We start from the raw sequence: 22,917 nt of genomic DNA on the forward strand, positions 1-22,917 counted from the left end.
CTTCCGAGACTGTTAAACATTACTTCAGTTTTCTGCAGATTAATTTTTAGACCCACCCTTCGGCTTTGCCTCTCCAGGTCAGTGAGCATGCATTGCAATTGGTCCCCTGAGTTACTAAGCAAGGCAATATCATCAGCGAATCGCAAGTTACTAAGGTATTCTCCATTAACTCTTATCCCCAATTCTTCCCAATCCAGGTCTCTGAATACCTCCTGTAAACACGCTGTGAATAGCATCGGAGAGATCGTATCTCCCTGCCTGAAGCCTTTCTTTATTGGAATTTGGAATTTTGTTGCTTTCTTTATGGAGGACTACGGTGGCTGTGGAGCCGCTATAGATATCTTTCAGTATTTTTACATACGGCTCGTCTACACCCTGATTACGCAATGCCTCCATGACTGCTGAGGTTTCGGATGAATCAAACGCTTTCGCGTAATCAACGAAAGCTATATATAAAGGTTGGTTATATTCCGCACATTTTTCTATCACCTGATTGATAGTGTGAATATGGTCTATTGTTGAGTAGCCTTTACGGAATCCGGCCTGGTCCCTTGGCTGACGGAAGTCTAAGGTGTTCCTGATTCTATTTGCAATTACCTTAGTAAATACTTTGTAGGCAACGGACAGTAAACTGATCGGTCTATAATTTTTCAAGTCTTTGGCATCCCCTTTCTTATGGATTAGGATTATGTTAGCGTTTTTCCAAGATTCCGGTACGCTCGAAGTCATGAGGTATTGCGTATACAGGGTGGCCAGTTTCTCTAGAACAATCTGCCCACCATCCTCCAACAAATCTGCTGTTACCTCATCCTCCCCAGCTGCCTTCCCCCTTTGCATAGCTCCCAAGGCTTTCTTTACTTCTTCCGGTGTTACCTGTGGGATTTCGAATTCATCTAGACTGTTCTCCCATCATCGTCGTGGGTGTCACTGGTACTGTATAGATCTCTACAGAACTCCTCAGCCACTTGAACTATCTCATCCATATTAGTAATGATATTGCCGGCTTTGTCTCTTAACGCATACGTCTGATTCTTGCCACTTCCTAGTTTCTTCTTCTCTGCTTTTAGGCTTCCTCCATTCCCGAGAGCATGTTCAATTTTATCCATATTATACTTCCTTATGTCAGCTGTCTTATGCTTGTCGATTAACTTCGAAATTTCTGCTAGTTCTATTCTAGCTGTAGGGTTAGAGGCTTTCATACATTGGCGTTTCTTGATCAGATCTTTCGTCTCCTGCGATAGCTTACTGGTATCCTGTCTAACGGAGTTACCACCAACTTCTATTGCACATTCCTTGATGATGCCCACAAGATTGTCGTTCATTGCTTCAACACTAAGGTCCTCTTCCTGAGTTAAAGCCGAATACCTGTTCTGTAGCTTGATCTGGAATTCCTCTATTTTCCCTCTTACCGCTAACTCATTGATCGACTTCTTATGTACCAATTGCTTCCGTTCCCTCCTCAGGTCTAGGCTAATTCGAGTTCTTACCATCCTATGGTCACTGCAGCGCACCTTGCTGAGCACGTCCACATCTTGTATGATGCCAGGGTTAGCGCAGAGTATGAGGTCTATTTCATTTCTAGTCTCGCCGTTCGGGCTCCTCCACGTCCACTTTCGGCTATCTCGCTTGCGGAAGAAGGTATTCATTATCCGCATATTATTCTGTTCCGCAAACTCTACTAATAACTCTCCCCTGCTATTCCTAGTGCCTATGCCATATTCCCCCACTGCCTTGTCTCCAGCCTGCTTCTTGCCTACCTTGGCATTGAAGTCGCCCATCAGTATACTGTATTTTGTTTTGACTTTACCAATCGCCGATTCCACATCTTCATAGAAGCTTTCGACTTCCTGGTCATTATGACTGGATGTAGGGGCGTAGACCTGTACAACCTTCATTTTGTACCACTTATTAAGTTTCACAACAAGACCTGCCACCCTCTCGTTAATGCTATAGAATTCCTGTATGTTACCAGCTATGTTCTTATTAATCAGGAATCCGACTCCCAGTTCTCGTCTCTCCGCTAAGCCCTGGTAGCAGAGGACGTGCCCGCTTTTTAGCACTGTATATGCTTCTTTTGGCCTCCTAACTTCACTGAGCCCTATTATATCCCATTTACTACCCTCTAATTCCTCCAATAGCACTGCTAGACTCGCCTCACTAGATAACGTTCTAGCGTTAAACGTTGCCAGGTTCATATTCCAATGGCGGCCTGTCCGGTTACCCATCGCCAACCAGAGGAAATTAGTTCTCGCGAGTTGGAAAAAAAAAAAGAGAGAGAGAGAGACAGAAAGAAAGGAAAGGAAATGCACGCACAGCGGCATCCTCCCTATGCGCACCCCTGTGAGCACTAAATGAGCAAGAAACAGGCAGTCGCCCTTTGAGCGATTAGTAACGAGATAGCTATGAATTTTGCGAGCACAAGACGCCGAAAGCGCCCGCAGAACAAAACCCAAACCGCCGCCCCCGCGCGCCAATGCACGAGCGGTAATACATAGACGCGCCGGAGCAAACTAGCTTTAAAACAAAAGATGCAACGAAAACTGAGAGAGGGAGGCACGAGAAAAAAATTTCCTGTATTCCCGCATAGTGGCAGCACATGCCAGGAAAGAAGAAGTTAGGAAATTAGCGTGCTTTTTAAACGTACAGACGGCACTGTAAATATACGTCATCGACCCTTTTGGCGGCGCCATATACTTAGGTCATTGACCCTGAAAGGGTTAAAGCACTGGGTGCAGCCGACACCACCTAGAGAAGAGAAGGCCTGAGCACTCGGCGAGCGATGTCACGGAGAAAAGCGGCGGCGTGCTCGGGGATATATGGGTTGAATGAAGGGATCGCGCCCCACCTTATATGGACAACGTTAATTAGAGTGCAGTTAGTTTTTTTTTTTAGGCACAGTTGAGCAGATAGCCCGCAGAGAACATAGGGTGTTCCCAGATTATTTTATTTATGCAGAACTATTGACGCACTGCATTATTAAAAAGCTCGTCCATAAAAGATGAAATGGTTCAACCTTAGGATTGAGAACAAATTTCGGGTAAATGATGACAGGGAGTATGGCTTATATTGAAAAGTCATAGGGCTGCCCTTTTCTTCAGAGTAGCTTCTTTGCCTTGATTTATCGTTGGCGTGAAAGATTTCGCCGTTCATGCGACCACAAAAGTTCTTCAACAAAATGTTAGCACTGCACCATAACACATACCATGACAACTTCACTGGTGTGCCCTTCTTCACATTTGGGACACATGTATTTATTCCAATCTAGATTAGGCTCTAAACGAATAATTTCACTTTCGAGGCATTACATACAGTACCGCAGACCACATATTTACAACACCTCAAATGAGTTTAGCAGTGGAGATACAAAACATTCGTGCAACTATTTACAAAGAAACAGCTGCCTTATTCCGCAGAATTCCAGTTTTTCTCCTTTTTGCCTTAGCACTGGCACCCAATATTCTGTTATTGATCTTGCAGAAACATGAACGCATGATTTTTCGGCCCCGATTTGTAATTGCTCCAGCAATTGGACACGCAGCACTTATTAGGCATATCCTTGCATGAACGTAATCCACATTCCACAGCAATGAAGGCTTGCCGGACACAACCGCAATCGCAGCACAAGTGCAGAGACTACAAGCACGGTTCATGTCCAGAAAAAAAGTGCACTCGGAAGCATGTCGCAGCATGCCAGGACTTTTCTAACCCTGAAGCTATCCAAGGAGCAGCAGGGCTCCCGGAACTAATCAAATTGTTATCGACGTCGTTGCCCACTCGGTCTTCCGCATCTCATTTTCAACACAGGTGCACCGCTCATAGCTTCGTAGCACGCTGCACGGAACTTTTATGTGGGCCTCTTTTGCGTGACGTAGTTCAAGGTGAGAGGGTACAGCCAGAAGGCCTTAAGTTTTCTAGAGGGTGTTGGTGCAGCAGACTGAGAAACTATTGCGCCACAGTCAAGCCGTGAGCAACATTTTCTATCACTGCCCCATGTTGTATGGGAGAGAAGCTTCAATAAGTTCATTGTCCTTAGTCCTCCGGGTCATTGTCCTCCATGTCAGTTTCGAGTCTAAAATGATGACAACAAATTTGTGCTGAGTGGGTACAGATAGGGTACTTCCAGAGAGATGAATAGTAGGGTGTGGTACAATTCCTCTCTTATTTCTGAATTTGCGAAGAAAATGCACATACTTTTTTGTGCGCTATTTAGTCCAAGTTCGATATGCCGTTCGCAGATGAAAAGGTTGCAGGATTTAAAACCAATCTGCACTTATCCACATATACAGAGTAGAACATTGTGGGTGGAATAGCTGTGTACTGATAATTCATTTTAACAATAAACAGTGTACAGCTAAGGATGCCATCTTGCAGAATACCAGTTTCCCGATTGAAGGACCTGGACAAAGCCTAGCCAATCCTTACATGGAAAGTGCGGTTCAACGGGTAGCTTTCAATTATGGGGGCGAGGACTTCCGGAGTCGCCATCTGTCGGAAGCGCCTCCCTTGCGTAGTATGAGGGTCTCGCAGAGCGCTCCTCATAGGTTTGGCTTACGGCGCTCAATAAAAACATCATGCGGCAGCCCTCCTGGACATTTATGTAAGTACTCTCAAAACGAGGGAAGCTTTTCACTGTCGATATAATAATCTTGGGCAAACTGAAAGCACAGAATCGTTTACAGACGCTATCTCTTTACCGAATACGTACAGTAAACGCCACTGCGCGCGGTCGCCGCATGAAAGGTAGGTAAACGGCTGAGAGTAAACCATGTTAAATATGTTCTTATAGTGGGTTGTCTGTATAACCAAATGGAGCATAACAGAATGAAGCCTCACTGCAGCGATCGCACGGGTCCGCAGCGACCGACTGCACGTCCGCATGCATGTCCGCACACAATGTTTTGCTTTCACTGTGAGTGCGTTTTCGCACCGTGCCGTGAGCTTTAGGCCGCAGCATATGAGCATTTGACAGTACACTAGCAACCACTGTTGCATGGACGCCATCAGAACAGTTCAAAAATAATTTCGTTATAGAGACTTCGACGCCTGCGGCGACTGTGATGTGCCGTCGCGACGATTCAATCTATTTTGTCTTCTAAGTTCTTGGACATGTCAATATTATTTCTCAAGCTGCGTCGCACGATAATGTTTATCGGTCTTCTCAGCGTGCGATTTCCCTCTGCTTGTTCGTAATCCAGTGCATTAATTCATAACAGAAACATGACCATATCCCATGCCCTTTTTTTAATGTGAGTCTTAGCGCTCCCTTTCCGTTCCAGTGAACTTGCAAGTATCTAGCATCAAGTTCATAGACTAAACCGTCATGGCATTAACCGGGCAGCGGGCGCGGGCGAGCGTCTCAGTACGCGTTTTCTGCTACTCACCGAATATCGCAGACCCGTCACAGTAGCAGAAATCCTTGCATTTGTGCTGGCTGCATACCAGAGTTGAAGCCAATGGCTGTTTGCCGGTTCTAAGTTTCAAGAGCCAAGCTTCACGCAGCTTGTCCTGCGGCTACGTGCGAATAAGGCTGACACTAGGCTCCATTGTGTACGTCTGGCACTGCGGCAACGAGCAGTAGCCTACCATGCTGCATGCCTCCAAAGGCAGCCACTACCTATTATAGTGCTTTCAAATGTTGTCAAGCAGACACCCAAGGCGGGAAAGCCTCACCACTTAATCAGAACCGCAGCGCAGGTGGGACCTTAAACTCGTTTTCAGTTCGCTTCGGCGCTTCCGAAGCAGCCGATGCAGCCGCTGTGTCCACGTGATCCCTCATGCCACGTCACGCGGACGGTGACACCAGCTTTTCCAGTGGTGGAGCTCGCCCACAATATTTAGCATGTTTGCCACGGATAACCATGGTGGAGAGGCCTCGTAGAATTCCAAAGTGACATGTGGTGTCATACGCTTTATCTAAATTACGCAATACTGAAATAAAAACTGTTTATGTATGAATGCATTCCTAATGTATCCTTCAATGCGAACAAGGCGGTCTGTAGTTGACCTCCCTTCTCTGAAGCCACACTGAAAAGGATCCAGTATTTTGTCGTTTTCTCGAAAATATATTAGGTGCCAGTTTATCACTTATTCAAAGAGCTTGCACAGACAACTTGTCAAGGCTATTGCCCTGTAACTGCTGGTTAAAGACTGGTTCTTGCCTTGTTTAAGTACAGGGATTGCAACAGCTTTTTTTCAAGAAGACGGAATGTATCCAGCTGTCCACATTGCATTGAAAAGAGACGGGAGTGTTTTCAGAGTTTCTGGATTTATGTACATGATCTGATAATGATGATGATTTATTGACATCCCCTTTGAAACGGGGCGGTGACAAGTCACCTAGCCTGCTTGAGTTAATCAAGTATACTATACATGCTTTCTTAGTTTGATTACTTGAATTTACAAATAATACAGTCGCCACCTAGTGCTGATTTGTTACAACTACTGAGAGATGCCTGAAGTTCAGCTAAACTAAATGGACAATTGCATGCCTCATTTTGCGCACACTTGCCTTGGAGGGGCTATTGCCCTACATGTTCTTTGAACTGCATAAAAGTTTGCATGTAATGCGACACACTGGAGATATGTTCAGTGTTCACCTAGAAAATCTCATCTTCCAAGGCTTTTGCCTTGGGTATTCAGGGATGCGACTCCTGGCTTTTTCATTTATTTACCCTGTTCCACACTTTCTTTTCATCAGTGTCAGAATTAATACTGCAGATATACTTTTTCCAGCTCTCTCGCTTTGCACATCAAAGTGTTCTCCCCTGTGGCTTTATTTGCTTGAAAATGAATCAATCATTCAGCGGTTCGAGAGTCACGAAGTCGTCCTCAAGCTTTGTTCTGATTTTCCCATGCATTTTGACATTTCCCGTTCCACCCCTGGATGCGACGTTTATTTGCCAGTACGTCAGTTTGAGGACTGCATTTTGTGGCAGCCTCAATTACAAATACTGCTAAATACGTCCCAGCGTCTCTATTAAAAGAGGAAATATCATGTCAGCTTAAATATTTAAGTTCATGAAACAGTTCCCAGTTGGCTGAGTCAGGCTTCTATTGGGAAACGTATGGGGAGCATTCATGCTGTTTTGTTTGACTCAAAGCTATCGGGAAGTGGTCACTTTCGTAGGGATACTTAATGACACTTCACTCTAGGTACGGCATGAGTGTACTCGACAGTGCACTTAGGTCTATAGGAGAGCATGTTTTGTGTGCAACACAAAGTTCAATGATAAAGTTATGAAATTCTGGTCTGGAAGGTTGATGGCTAGAAGGGATGTATAAAGAACTAATTGTAGCTAGTTTATCAAACAGTACAGCACTAATAGCAACTGCCTCAAGGGTTTTCCGGAGTTGTAACTGCTGGAAAGCAACACCCTTATCAACTATCATTGCCACACCACCCGACGAGGCAGTAGCATCGTCACGGTCTTTGGAAAAAATGGCATGTTGCCTCAGAAAGCTTGTGTGTGCCAATTTGAAACACATTTTCTGAACACACGGCAATCTCAGACTATACTTACGAAGGAGTTCTGTAATGTCATCAAGGTTATGGAGAAGACCGCCAATATTCCGTTGCAATATTTGCATGTCCAAATTGGAAAAGATGTTTGTGTTGTGTGTTTAGGAAATGCAAATCAGCTTACAGCCCTTGTCAGGCTCTGTGATGAGGGATTTTTATTTTTTGGAGTGATCTTGAGACTCTTGCCGCTCCTTAGGTCCTGACAGCACCATCTGGCTGGTTGTTATGTCCAGCGACTCTTGCGAGGCGCAGGACGTGAGCTGTTGTGAGCACTATGTTTGACATGAAGGTCTCGTCTCGTGGAATGAAACCTTTGAGGTCGCCAGCCTGGAGGTCGATGGCCCCCTTTTCTGGGATGGCAGAGCAGCGCTGGTTGTAGCCACCAAGGAGGCGGTTGGTGTCACCGCTAGCTCACTCTGTGTGGGCCGAACAGGCACCGGGAGCCGTTGTGGCGCTGCCCCCTAACGGGCCACTTCGGCACAGCTGTTCGGCATAGCTCCCTTGAATGCTACCTTTTCTCTTACTTTGATTGCCACAATTTTTTTTCTCCTTCCATGATGGGCACAACCGCGAGTATGTGGTGTGCTCCCATCACACAGTGTGGAGTGTTCTCGCATGTTTTGAAGGAAGGTTCGTTGGTACTGCACTTCGCACAAGTCAGCTGGCCGCAACAGTTCTGTGAGCTGTGGCCAAACATTTGGCACTTGAAGCATCTGAGAGAATTTCGCACGAATGGCCTAACACGAATTTTGATGCACCCGGCCTCGATGGACTCGGACAGAACACTTGAGCCGAAAGTAAGTACTAGGCGCTTGGTCTGGATTTCTTTTCCATCATGTCTCATCTTAATTCATTTAACACTGATAATGTTCTGATCATGCCAGCCCTCCAAAAGTTCAGCCTCAGTCAGCTCCAACAAATCAGCATCGGAGACGCTGCCGCAAGTGGTATTCATGGTACTGCGCAAGATTACCGTCACTGGAATGTCCCCAAATGACACTCGATGGCAGTTTTTGGGTTTCTTATTGAAGAGCTCCAGAAGCAGATCACCAGCTGGCAGTTTCGATGCTTATAAGCACATAATTATAATTATAATTATAAGCACATAATTCACAATCACATATCAAACTTCCTCGAAGCTAACAATTTCTTTACTAAATATCAGCATGGATTCAGGAGGGGTTACTTCAACTTGTACACAGCTAGTAGAAACTATACATGATTTTTCCTCTTCAATTAACAATGGAACACAGATTGACGCCGTATGAGCGAAATCGGGGCCTACCTCTAGAGAAATTTACAAGGCAGTCTCTGGCACTGATTGACGACCTAACGAGCAAAGGATTTAACATAAGGGTTCAGTGGATTCCATCACACGTAGGAATTGATGGAAATGAGGAAGCTGACGCCCTTGCATGCCTAGCGCTGACATGTGTCCCAAAAGTGAAAGCTCCAAAAGCTTTTCAAAACCCCAAGGGTGCAATCCGCCTTCACTTTAGAGAGATGCACAAGAATCCACCTGAATCCTGTGTGACTCATGGATTTACACGTGAACAAGCGACGCTTTTATACCGCATCAGGACCGACTCCGCGTACACCCCAGCTTGGTTATTCAAGACTGGGCTTCGCGCTTCCCCACTCTGTGGTTTCTGTGGTGACATTGGCGACATCGATCATTTCATTTGGCTATGCCCGCAGTTTGACACAGAAAGAAAAGCGATGGTCGACAACCTACAAAAGAGCGGTCTCACGCACAGGACCTTTGAAGACGTTTTCCCCGGAGGGCCCACGGCATTCAGGAAGAGAGCGCAATGACTGCTGATAGCCTTCCTGCGAGACACGGGGCTCATCGACACCTGGTGACACACCCCTGATCTCAACTCGAAGGAGGATCAGGCGGAACAATTGCCGGCTATGTATGCCAGGCTAACCCCGCCTGCTTCAACATCACCACCACCACCACCACCACCACCACCACCACCACCACCACGCCATATTTAAGGAATTCTCAAAAGCTTTTGACAGGGTCACTCACGAAAAGTTAATTTATAAGTTAGACACAATACTTCATAACAAACAATTAGTGAAGTGGATTTCAGCCTACCTTTTAAACAGGGAACAATTCGTTGTTTTTAACAATCATTGTTCTGACAAGCTTACAGTTCACTCTGGCGTCCCTCAGGGCTCTGTTCTTGGGCCTCTATTGCTTTTAATATATATTAATGATATTGTGTCTAACATTCCTGTGAAAATTAGGCTTTACGCTGATGATTGTGTCATACAGAAGTAAGAAGTGTCTCAGATCAAATACCACTAAATAGCGCGTTGCAAAAAGTTTCTGCATGGTGTGAATCATGGCAAATGTCCATTAATTTTGAAAAAACTGTATTGATGAGGATTACTCACAAAAAGAATTCCTTACTGTTTGATTACAGTATTAATGATGTGACACTTGCAGAAGTAACAGAATATAAATATCTAGGGCTCTGGGTCACTAACAATCTCAGCTGGAACAAACGTATTGATTTCATAACATGTAACACTTTTCGTAAATTGTTTTTCTTAAGATGGGCATTGCGGTTATCCACTCCATTTGTCCGCCTCCTTGCTTACAAATGTATTGTCTTGCCTACCTTAGATTATGCTGCTATCATTTGGGGCCCGTTCACTAAGACTAACATAAACGAAGTAGAGAGGGTTCAAAGGAGGGCTGCTCGATACATATATAATAATTACCGACGTACATCGATAACACATCTTTTAATCAAAGCTGGTCTGCCGACAATAAATGAGCGAAATCGTTCTGCAAGACTTAAATTCATGTACCAATTAATTAAAGGACACTACAGAACTGAACTCACCCATTTAGTTCATTTTTCGTCGGGGTATGCGACCCGACAACGACATCAGCTAATTTTAACTCCTTTTCGCATCCGTAATAACTTTTAAATACTCATTTCTTCCACGAACTATTACTGATTGGAATAACCTCACTAACAATGAAGTGTTGCAACCGTGACTGACATTATTCGCTCAACATATTACCTAGTCTGTGTTACTGCATTTCATCACTTTACTGTTCTATTGTGTATTTTATTTTTTACTGTTTGATATCTTGTTCAAATGTATTCCTGATGCTGGCTGCAGAGCTTCAACCTGCACCCTTATTTCTTTTGTTTACATTTTGCCATTTTTGTGAAACTGCTTAATTCTTTTTCCCACCCTGCTATAATCCTGATACCGGGATTGCAGTACTAATAAATAAATAAATAATAACCTCGACTGAAAACTTCAAAACTTCAGTAAGAAAATTTGACACAAGGAAAGGTGAGATCATTTTCACTGTCTTTTCCGGTTTATCAGAATGAGTGACATGAAACCATGGAAAGTTTCGCATTCGGTTGCCAAAAAAAAAAAAGTGCATCTTTGGTGCACCCTTGTTTCTGAGGGTGATCAGGGAGTCTGGGGAAAGAACTATCCTTAAGTGTATCTACAGATTTCGACAGAAATGCTGGCCGCCCACCATGGAACCCAACAAGTGGGTGCCGCAGGACTTTTAAAAACAAGGCCTGCGGACGCCAACTGTATGCTATAACCAAATATGCACAGCCAAGGTTGATTGTTCCACACACAAGGTTAACCCTTGCTGCTGGGAAGATCGGAAGTAAAAGTAAGTGAAGACAGGAACGATTGAAAGTGAGAGAGAAAGACGAAGGTTGGAGAGAGAGATGGGAAAAGGCAACTTTCGATATCCATCATGTGGGTCAGTCCGGAGGTGCCATCTACATGAAGCAGAAGCCAAAGAGGTGTGCTGCCTCCACCAAGGGGCCATAAATATCCAAACACATCGGCTCTACGCCCAGGATCCCCTTTTTCTCGGACACTGCAAAGTCACACACACTTAAGCGTAGGAGGGTCCGACGTGTCGCAACACACCAAATGCCTACCTACACAGACACCCCTGTGGGGGTGACTTGACTACGCGAGCTGCAAGCTAATACGAAAAGGCCTTGCAGCTAGTCAAGACAAACAATTATGCAGAAGCATGGCAACTATTTTGCAGAGATGCCTTTTACAATGCTCTTCCTTGACGCGCTTTGCAAGTGGTCAGAGCTACGCTCCGCCTGCACTACCTATGAGATCAGCCAGCTGTGCATAGTGGACGATAAGGGTTGCACAGAATTGAGTGGAAGGAATCTCAACAAAATTGCCGCTCATATGCATTTATTGTGGAAATGATTGCTTTCTTTACATATAATGCATAGCACGTAAGTACACAGGATGCCTTCAAACCACTGTGTAAGATACTATCTTCCATACTTCTCTATGGAAAACATTCTGGCTTTTGAAGTTGCTTTCAGTGAGTTCTGCATACTAATTCTTCGTATGTGGCAGACATGTTCCTTTAGCGTATATTTGACAAAATTTTCTAATATTGTGGCTTTAAGGGTTATGAGAAAGCTTTAGATAAGCGCCCAACTCAGTCTTCCCTATTCAAATGCATGTAAAATACAGAAATGCTTTTATGAGAAAACTGCTAGGCCAATTTGAATGATATTCTTGCATATGAGGGACAAAGTTAAATTCCAGCAACTATAGGAAGCAGAATATTAATTTAGAACTTCAAATTAAAAAAAAAAAAAAATTGCCAGAGATCGGCAAGCTTAAAAAAAAATGGAAGGCCAAAGTTTACAAATCCTGAACTCTGCACTAAAATCAGATATCGCAGTTCTGTAAACTGCATCTGTTGGAACATCTACACCGGACAAATGTGATATATAAATTTACAGCTAATTACAGCATTGTAATTGTTACAATGTTTGTGAGGGTTTTGGAAAACTTGTACTCACAAATTAGTTGTTTTTCTGAGAGCTGTTTATAACACAAATTTTGTCCACTTTAGATGTTTTATTAGGTGCAGTTTACAGAATTTAGACTATTTTTTATGCCAGAGTCAACTTGATACTAGAATTTCTTGCAATTTTGCAATTCTCGACTTCAAGTGGCACAAGGCAAGTGAAGAACAGTTAATTGAAACAGGTATCTCAGCGAAATCACAGAGATGCGAGGATGCTTCTCATGACCCTGTGATTTCAGACGGCCTGCTAAGCGGCAGTTGCTAGAGCAACAATAGTTTCAGCATGGCCTTCGAGCTCGCATGCACAATCTCTGAGGCCATGCTTCTGGTCATGAAGTTGCGCTACTCCGTCAATAGATTGCTGATGTGCGCAGAGCACAGTTGGACGCATAATGATGGTACTTTATCTGGTCAATCGCATCTTGCCGCTGGCCTGAACAGTGTCCTCACCTAAACATAGTATATCTTACACTGTGCCTCCAACCAACAGGATTTATTGGAACTGCTGACAAGTTGTATAAGCCTAAGGCTTCACAATGTTCAAAAAGCACTTGCCTTTGGAGCTAATAGCCCGTGGCTTTTGCTGGGAGCAGGGCAGACAGAAATGACGAGGGCAGACCAGTGAGTCTGCTTTGAGTGGTATTGGCACGGTTTTCAGGCAGGACATATGGTAGAAAGTGCCACAGCGTTCCATGGAGCACTTCTGTGTGGCATCTGTGCCTTTGCACACAAGGCATGAGTGAGTGCCTGTTAGAGAAAATGAAATTGAAGGACAGCAGTGGCAGCAACAGTAATGTAGAAGACTCCCTTTCAAAGGTCACTAGAGAAGCACTAAACCAGATTAGAATGATAAAATTTTTTTCCATATTTCTGTTTTCATTGGTTTCGTGGTAAGAAGTTAATTAATAGAAGAGAAAACGAAGACAAAGCTTAAGTTATTAGAATTTCATGCAATACCTCAGCCATGATACATCACTGTCAAAGTAGTTTGGTTTTGTGGTTCGTTTACAATATAATATAGGCAATCTTAACCGTTAAAAAATTATCTAAGCCCAAGCAGATGCCGTCAAAATTCATGACACCATGGCGAGCTGGTGTGGGAACTTCAAAGTGGTGTCTTCACCTATCTTTCATTTGTGCATCTTCTCTGACTTACCAAAGCTCTTCTCACAGAAAGATTGGCTTTTTTGGTGTTGTTATAAAGGTGATTCTGCCATCAAATTGGAGGGGGGAGATTAAGTCTACAAATTGGAGACTGAGCATTTGACTCGTTTATTAGATAAGTCTCCTTACTTTCAGCTTTGTACATGTGTCAGGGTATGGCTGGCTGAAGTTGCACAATCACTTGTAGCATGAGGCCAGTGATGTATGAAATTTTTCTTTCCATTTTCCAGCACAGAAAGAGTAGTTCCACATTGCCACCTTGGCTTGTTCATCACTGTTACCTTCCCACTTCTAACCATTGCAATATTGACAAAATCCAACTCATACACAAAAACAGCAGTGACCTGCCCTTCTGGAGGCTCCATTTCTAGTGCAATGAAATTTTCCTTCAGGGACTTTTTATTCAGGAACAGCTATGGAAAAACCCAAATAAAGAAGCCGGTGTAGCCTGCCCTAGTATAGGCACTCCTGCTTATGATTACATCACATGGACGAAACACAAAATAACAGCATTGAAACTGGCCACACATTTATTAAGTGTGAGGGCTGACATCAGAGTAAGTATTAATTAAAATAACACCTGTGCATGAGGTTAATAACAGCAATGAAGCAATGCTATGTGCATTTTGGAAGAAGGAAAATCTGTAATGCATTCTTTAGAAGGCTAGGCATCATACTTTGAAGTCACTTTCAGCACTCTGTTACAACCATTGCAATGAACTTTTAGGATACATTTTTCAATGTTGTTTAGAAACTTGACAGTGAAATGGCATACACTGAAACTGTGCTGACAGAAAGTGTACCCTTTACAAATTTAAATGCTTATGAAAGTGTTGCGAACTAAAAGTGACAAAGGTGGCATCTCCAAAATCGTCATTCCAGAGTACAGCCCCAAAACACAGACTTTTGGGTGAGTTAGTTGTGCATAGCAGAACACAGTCAAGCGCACACAAAGAAGGACAAACCTCTCTGTTCTTGTTTGTGCACGCCTGATTGTGTTCTGCTATAGCTCCAAAGCTCGTATTTGTACATTGAAAACACAGTTGCATGGCACTTTGAAAGAAATGGCAGACGTGCTAGACAGTAGCTTTGCATACGTTGCAGCAGGCTAGTCATGTGCTGTTGTTTTGAAAGTCGTAAGCACTTTTGCCAGCAGTGACATGTGAAATATCAGGTCAGTTCAGCTTGGGACTGCGCTTCCCATACAAGTCCAGGAGTTGCTGCACATTGTATGCATTTCACTTGAGTAACAGGCTTCAATTGTATGTGGCTATATGTTTTATACAGTGCAGGCTTTGTGCAGAACAAGTGCACAGCATTTTGTGAATTTGAAGTAGAGCAGGACTTGTTCTGAATGCCTGCAGCTCATCCACTCTGAGGGTTGGCCAATGAATTACGGATGTACTATATCTAGCGATAAACCTTGACATGAAAGTTGCGTAATGAGACAACTGGCTAGCAAAACCCTTGCAGAATTCACTGTGATGCACCTTTTATTCGGGGGTCAAATTCATGGGCTAAACGCTGCAGCAATACAATTAACTTGAATGTATCCTGCAGTCTTCCACTGCTGTGCAGTGAACAACCTATAGTAATGTTTCATGGTATTGCTTTTCTACATTAATGTACCTGCTTTTGTTTAATATTTAATGTGCCAACAAAGGACCTATATATATATATATATATATATATATATATATATATATATATTTAGTTACTGTGAAATCACGAGAGAAAGCCTGCCTAAAATCCAGAGAAAATCGAGTGAAAATAAGAGTTGGGCTAACTTTCAGGTGGGTAACTTTCAGTTTTTTTAGGCTGGGAGCTTAGTCACGGGTGGGTTATCTTTTGGGGGTGGGGCATCCCTTGGGATTTTTTGGTATGCAGATCCATTGCACATCTTGGAATCTATGCGAAGCGAAGATTGCGTGAAGCCACTAATAAAATGTTATAAATTTTGTTCGTTTCAAAATCTTTGGTGTAAAGGAAACTGGTATGCGCACATGTTCTCTCACACACCCGTGCTACGCAATGTGACAACTCTTAAAGTAGCGTGTATTTTTCTTCTTATTTATTTTAATTGTACCACTCAGTTTTTGGCCAATACCACGTTGGAGGTATGTGCCATATTATATGGAAATTATCATCATGTGGCGATAATCTCAGAGCTAGTTGGCATTGGCACGAGATAGAAGCACACATGCAATTGTTGCCTAATGGTTAGAGCACCGGCATGCTGCTGTGCAGGAGGGCCAAGGCTTCAATTCAAATCAAATTAATACCTATCTTTATTTTCCAGTAAAAGAAACAGAAACTGGATGGTCATTTCGGGCTAAAAGCTACGGGAGTAGCTTGACGGGGCCCAAAAGACCTTACATGGCAACATCACCTTGGCACATGATCAAACACTGTAGTAGACATATACATGTATGTGAGGCAAAAAACATAATAGTCATGACTGCATTATAAATAACTATGTCATAGTGCACTGTAGTAATGACAGCAAAATGCATATATGCAGGAGAAAAAAAAATAAAAAAGACAATGGAAACGGAATGTTATCACTAAAACAACATATCATAACTGAACAAAATATTGTCCGATTTGCTTCCTATTGTAACCTGCAATATCTACATATTTGTTGAGAATAAATGGTAAGTTGCAGGCTAGCGATTGGTGTTTGTACCAGTATGTACGGAAATGTGGACTAATCCATTTGTCAGATTTCCTTGTGTTTATCTTAGGCTGACGGTGTTCTAAGCATGCTAGACGTCCAATGAAGTTCTTTACTAGTGTGCCAGAAAATTGCATCACATATAATAAACGGTATGTGTAAAGGTGATCTACTCTGACAATATTAAACAATTTATATGCATCTCTAGTCGTAGACAAAGGTTCCAGATTTCCGATGTGACGAATAATTTTTTTCTGCAATATCAAAAGTCTGTTCATATTGGCTTTAGTTGTCGTGCACCAGACCAATGCACAGTAGTTTAGGAGTGAATTGAAAAGGGCGTAATATATCTGTAGTTTGGCGGAGGCTGGCAGCAGCATGCCGCGACAATGGCATAGTACTCCTGTCACAGAAGATAGCTTTTTACATAGATAGCTTACATGTGTATCCCAAGTTAAAGTAGATGAAAAGTGGACACCAAGAATTTTGTAACTGTCAACAATCCCTATTTCTCGATCCTCAAAAATAATGTTATGGTTTAATGTTGCCTTTTTGTTTTTCGCATGAAATATCATAACCTTTGTCTTTGTTGCATTAATCTTAAGTTGATTTTCCTTAGACCATATAGATAGCTTCTTCAATAGATTGTAACATTTTGATGATAACTGGTTTATATCAGATCCTTCCATTAAAATGGTGATGTCGCCTGCATATATAATAAATTTTGCCCTTCTGTCTAAATCGACGATATCATTAATAAAGATGTTAAACAAAACTGGTCCCAGCACACTCCCTAGCGGTACCCCAAATTTATTGCGTAAGATGGTTGAGGTTTCGCCATTTATACACGCGCACTGTAGCCGTTTACTGAGATATGATTGTAATAAATTTAAAGAATTACCACGTATACCATGACACTGCAATTTGCTAAGTAATGTAGAGTGATCAAGGCAATCGAACGCCTTGCTAAAATACACAAATAGAGTAAGCGTACACATGTTCTTTTCTATGTTTTGTAGGATGTATTCCTTTAATGAAAGTAGAGCTGTCTCTGTTGATCTCCCCTTTCTAAAGCCGAACTGTGCATTTGTTAAAACATCATACTTGTCGAGAAATTTTGTCATGCGAGAGAATAACATTTTTTTGAGACCCTTAGAAAAAACAGGCAATACAGATATTGGCCTATAGTTACTCTGTACATTGTGATCACCACCTTTAAAGATTGCTGAAACCCTGGCACATTTCATACGTTCTGGGAAGCTTCCCGATTGCAACACTAGGTTGAATATATGTGCCAGTAAATTAGAAATGTAACATAAACAGTATTTTATGGGCTTTACCCATACATTTTCAATATCGTTTGCTTTGCTATTTTTTAAGCTAGCGAAGGTACTTTAAACTTCATATTCATCAATTGGCTGCATAAAAATGGTTTGCTGAACAGTGTCAATTGTACCTTTGGTGGTAGAGGGTGTATTTGCGGGATCGCCGTATGCGAGGGGGGTGTTAACAAAGTGCTCATTGAAAAAATCTGCAAGTGATTTACCGCTGAGTACGGAACCGTTGTGTATTATTGTATTCGGGACACTGGTTTTGTTCTCACGACCCAGTAAAGTATTGATTATTTTCCATGTTACATCCAGCTGCTGTCGACTGCCATCCGCAAAAATACTTTGATAATATGTATGTTTTGCTTGCTTGAGCTCAGCATTCAACCGATTCCTATAAATTTTAAATTCTTTTAATGCGATCTCAGAATGTGTCCGTAAAAATGAATGGCACTTGCGATGCTTTTCTTTAATCATCTTCAAATGTTGTTTAGTGATCCATGGTTTTCTAGCTTTTCTTGGAGATTATATAACTTTATAAGGGAAATGCTTACGGTAAATTCTTGTAAAGCTATCGATGAAAATATTGTATGCGTCGTTCGCATCTTTGTTTTCTAACACAGATGACCAGTTGCAACTAGCTATCTCCTTTTTAAAGGACCCAAGCCTATCTTGTGTGATAAGCTGTATCTTAAATGCAGTAGTCGAGTTTCTACATGTGTTGGATACATTACGATACATCAGAAAAACTGGACAGTGATCACTAAGGTCAGATGCAATCCTACCAGCCCTATAGATTGCAGTGTCTATATTTGTCACAATAAGTTCAAGGGCAGATAAGGAGGAACATGTGATTCTTGTTGGCGTACCGATGTAATTTTCAAAACCAGATGATGATAGTACAGAAAAGAAATCTTGCGAGCATTTATCATCTAAAACATTGATATTGAAATCACCACCGCATATAAGCCTATAGTTTTCCTTACTAACATAATGTAAGAAAGCCTCATAGAACTCAATGAAGCGCACTAAATTTCCACTAGGAGGACGATAAACAACAGAAATGGTTCGATCTTTATGCTTCAGTGTTAAGATCTCATAGTCAACAGTTGAACGGCTGTACTCAGACAGTACTTCAAAATTTTTATGTCTAGTCACAAGAAGCGCCACGCCACCGCCCAGCCTGTTTGCGCTGTTTAGAAAAAAGTTTTGGAAACCATGCGGTTGGAACATTTTACATCCGGAGGTGTACTATGTTTCAGAAAACATTATATCGAATCTGAAAGGAAATTGATCGAGAAAAAGTGAGATATCGTCTTCCTTGTTTAAAACAGAGCGCATATTGACGTGTAGGACAGATTCACATGATGAATTGCAGTATTTGATTTCTTTGGGTAGAATTATATTCCTTGTATTCCATGTTTGATCCCAGCATCAAGCATGTAATTAAATTAGTTAAATTATGGGGTTTTACGTGCCAAAACCACTTTCTGATTATGAGCCACGCCGTTGTGGGGGACTCCGGGAAATTTCGACCACCTGGGGTTCTTTAATGTGCACCTAAATCTAAGTACACGGGTGTTTTCGTATTTCGCCCCCATCGAAATGCGGCCGCCGTGGCCGGGATTCGATCCCGCGACCTCGTGCTCAGCAGCACAACACCATAGCCACTAAGCAACCATGGCGGGTGAGCACGTAATTCAACATTTTTAAAAGTGTGAGCTATTCAGCAAGACAGCAGCAGCACCCAGCCAGCCAGCAGCCATGGTCAGGAAAGTCCGGGAGGGTTCACAAAGAAAGGTTCACTTTAAAAGTGCATTCCCTATTGAAATTCAGGCAGAATAAAATGGCTGCTAGTATTATGGTCATGCACAATCATGTTCTTCAGCTCATTCTCCCTCAAAACAAGTGATTAAAATCATACTGCAACTGCACTACTTGCATGTTCCTATGGGTGGGCAGCGCAACCCGGACGAAAGACGAGAGGACGTACACAATACAAGCGCAGTACTTCCTCTCGTCCGGGTTGGACTGCCCACCCATAGAAAGATGTTAAATCACCAACTCGCCCAGCTTGCCGTGTTAATGCACTACTTAGCAGTTACAAAAGCAGCACCTATAAAAAATCAGTGCATCACTGGAAATTTGAGACCATCTGCCAACAGCTTCGATCTGGTTTTTTATCTGCTTTATTATAATGGCATCCGGTTAAATAACTTAACAGGTGATGCACCGGGCACAAAGATGTGATGCTGGCCGGCTGTTCGAAAAGGTCTTTTACCATGTTGACTTCTAACAAGACCAGATGGGCACTGCTTTGCCTATACCTGCCGCATCACGATTTTAATTCCTGGATGTGGCGGCCACATACAAATGTGGGTGAAATGCAAGAAAACTTGCGTACCATGCTTTGCATGAACATTAAATAATCCTGGGTGGTGAAAATTAATATCCAGTCCTTCACTACGGCATCCCTCACAGCCCACTGAGTAGCTATGAATTGTTCAACCCCACAAATCAACTGATGCAATGCGAGAGCCAAAATGGTAAAATTTGGCTGGGAAGAGGCCGAGGAACCTCAACGTTAGTAGTGCCTTGGGCACTGCTCCACACATGAATGTTTTTGCTAAGACAGCAATAATGCACAAGCTCTCAAAAATAATTTTTGCTTGTTATGTATCCTACAGAAAGGCTAAAATCAGAGTTCCCGTGTCTTACTCTTATTTGTATATTTCCAATAAAGGCAACAGAAGTTTTCCTGCAGTTCCCAAATGCTTGACGTTCAGTGACTGTCCACATTAAGTGTGACATAGTGTAATTTTCTGATTAAGTCTCAGGTCAAAACCTGGTAAACGCTCGGCTACACACAGTCAGGCTACGAATGAATTATTCATAGTGCTTCAAGCTTTACAGGCTGGTCCCCTTTCACTACTTAACGTAGCCAATCACTGTGATTCCACTGATGAGATGCACGAATACGGCTCCAATGCAATCGTGTAAAAAATAAAAATAAAAAATCACCTTCATGGGCCTTGCAATCAAGACATTTTTCTGCCAAACAGTATTAGTACATACTTCAATGCAGTTTGTTGAAATGAATAAACTTCCACTCTTTAAATATAATACAGCATCAATAAAGAACATGCTCGATCAGAAAATCATGCCAATGCTGCAAGGGTGGTTGAAGCAAATAAGTCGCGCTCATAATAATTAACTGAGGCAATCAACTTACCAGTGGTGCACTCGTCACAAAGAAAGGCCACAGGCGGTTGAGTGATGCCGAGGCAGTCAAGGTGGAAGCTCCTTTTACAGGGACCTGTACAGGTCAGCGTGGCACCGGTTGCTTCACAGATGAGACACAGCTCTTCCTTGGCCTTCTCAACGATGCCGTTTTCCTTGGGCGGTTGTACAGTCCTCGGCTTCTTCGTGGGCGGATCGTAGTATTCAAAAGTAAGTTCAAGTTTGCGTTGCGTTCGTGTCATTTGCATTGCGGTAACCGCTTCCTCAACCGCCACCATCCAGGCGTCTCGCTTGCGAGTGGGCACGGCATACGGTGCGCGTTCCAAATCACCCAACGCCACAAACTTGTCGAGCCCTTCAAACGGTAGAACGCGGCTCGGCAGCGTCCAGCCATGCTGAGCCGCCACTCCGAAGTACTGAACATGGTAGATACGACATTTATTCCTGATTACCTTCGTGTATATTCCACTCACCGGGTCAAATGAAACCATAGCAGGCCAGAAGGGATGCTGGCCTATTTTCGACCAAAGCAAGTCTCCCACGAGGTACTGTAGAGACTCGGTAGGTTTAAATTTCTCGCTCGCTGCTGACTGTATCTCGCGACCATGCGATGGTGACGGCGGGCTGCGAGATTGTGTTCTTTTTTCGCGGTTGTGCGATGAATACCTTCGAACTATAGGAGTGTATTCCATGCAAGGACTGACGTTGGGTTTTCGCACTCTTCCGAATCTGCTGCGCCGAACGGACTCCTCAGTGGGAGAGACGCCTGACGATTTCGAACAATCAGAACGCGCGTCCTTTTCGCTGCTGTCACTGTCATTTGATGTCGATTCCGAGCCATTACAAGTGCGCAGTGAATGTCCATTTTGAGCTTCAATTTCGACAACATCACTGTCACTTTTCACTTTTTGCTTCATGTTGACCCGGCAAAATCTAGAAGATGGTACTTGGCGAACGCGGGACAAATCACCTGTCAGCAAGCATTCTTCCGCCTACTTTCCGGGACATATGGCGACAAAAACTTGTTTTGCTGTTCTAGGAGGCGCACTGGGTAAAGTGTGCACGAAAAGAGTATGTGCATGCTAAAAAAGCAATTGCTCACAGAACTCACTGCGATGAAACGGCTCCGAAGACACGATTACCATTGGTGCAAATCGCGCCAAAAAGTGAAGTTCTTCATTGGCCGCACTGGTCGCAAGAAAAAAAACAAAACGCCGAGTGGCAAGGAAATAGCGCTGCATTCGTCACCGATGTACTCTATGCAAATCGGATTTACAGCTAAATTTAAACAAAATAACAATCAAAATATTATAACCACTAATTTATAATTTTTTAACAATCAAAAACGATTTTGTTTCCCAAGTATGAGAGAAGGGTTTATACTAATAACAACAGTTCGAACATGTTCGACTGGCTGGCTACGGTGGCTACTGTCCCGCCATTACTAGTAGTTACTAGAGTTGGTTGTAACTTGGAAATAGAGTGTGTCTAGTACACTTTCCGTAACCCATCGCTTTTGGTGGAACAAATGAACATCAATGGTAAAAGTTATGTAACACCTTCTGAAAGTTTCAATGCTCATAGATACAACGAGAAATCTTCCTGACGAAATGTCATTTGGGAAGATTAGGCATAACATATATAAAATTACACAAAAATTTGGAGGTTAAGCAAAAGGATTGATAGATGGGCTAGTTGGTAACGCATAATAATAATAAATACTTAGAGCGCTAAAAACACGAAGGACCTAGAAACACACACCACACGCGCTCACTCGCAACTGATGTTTAATGTACGTATGGAAATAGGGATTGTAACATGGAAAAGAGCCCTGTGTAATAGAAATACATGGCGGCTTGATGGGCATTCTTCCCACGCGCTAAATATTTGGTTTAGTTGGAGGTCACGTGATGGAACGCGCGCTTGGAAAGGAGCCTACGCGTCTTCTCCTCTATCCGCGTTGTAGTAAAGCCATAGGTAATTAAAGCTGCGAATGAGCGTGCGCGACTGGCGCTTACGCGACCCGCGGGCCGTATTGGTAACCCAATGGTGGGTGCGAGGATCCAGGGCAAGCAGGGATGGCTGCTAGCTTCACGCGCGCTGCAGGCCGTCTTTCCGCACCCGCAGATAGTCT

At 43.0% G+C, this 22,917-nt stretch overlaps 1 protein-coding gene across 1 annotated transcript in view; it reads right to left on the bottom strand.

Moving 5' to 3' along the window:
- NSD (Nuclear receptor binding SET domain protein) overlaps positions 1–21,969 on the bottom strand; it is a 46,083-nt gene extending 24,114 nt beyond the window's left edge. The window contains exons 1-2 of the mRNA XM_055061499.2: positions 20,776–21,969; positions 12,933–13,124 (exon numbers count right to left, since the gene is read on the bottom strand). Of these exons, the coding sequence (XP_054917474.1) occupies positions 12,933–13,124; positions 20,776–21,700 (1,117 nt within the window). The 5' untranslated portion in view covers positions 21,701–21,969. The remainder of the gene's footprint in view (positions 1–12,932; positions 13,125–20,775) is intronic.
- Between the last annotated feature and the right edge of the window lie 948 nt (positions 21,970–22,917).

The sequence above is a fragment of the Dermacentor andersoni genome, chromosome 1 (assembly GCF_023375885.2).
Source record: "Dermacentor andersoni chromosome 1, qqDerAnde1_hic_scaffold, whole genome shotgun sequence".
NCBI lineage: Eukaryota > Metazoa > Arthropoda > Arachnida > Ixodida > Ixodidae > Dermacentor > Dermacentor andersoni.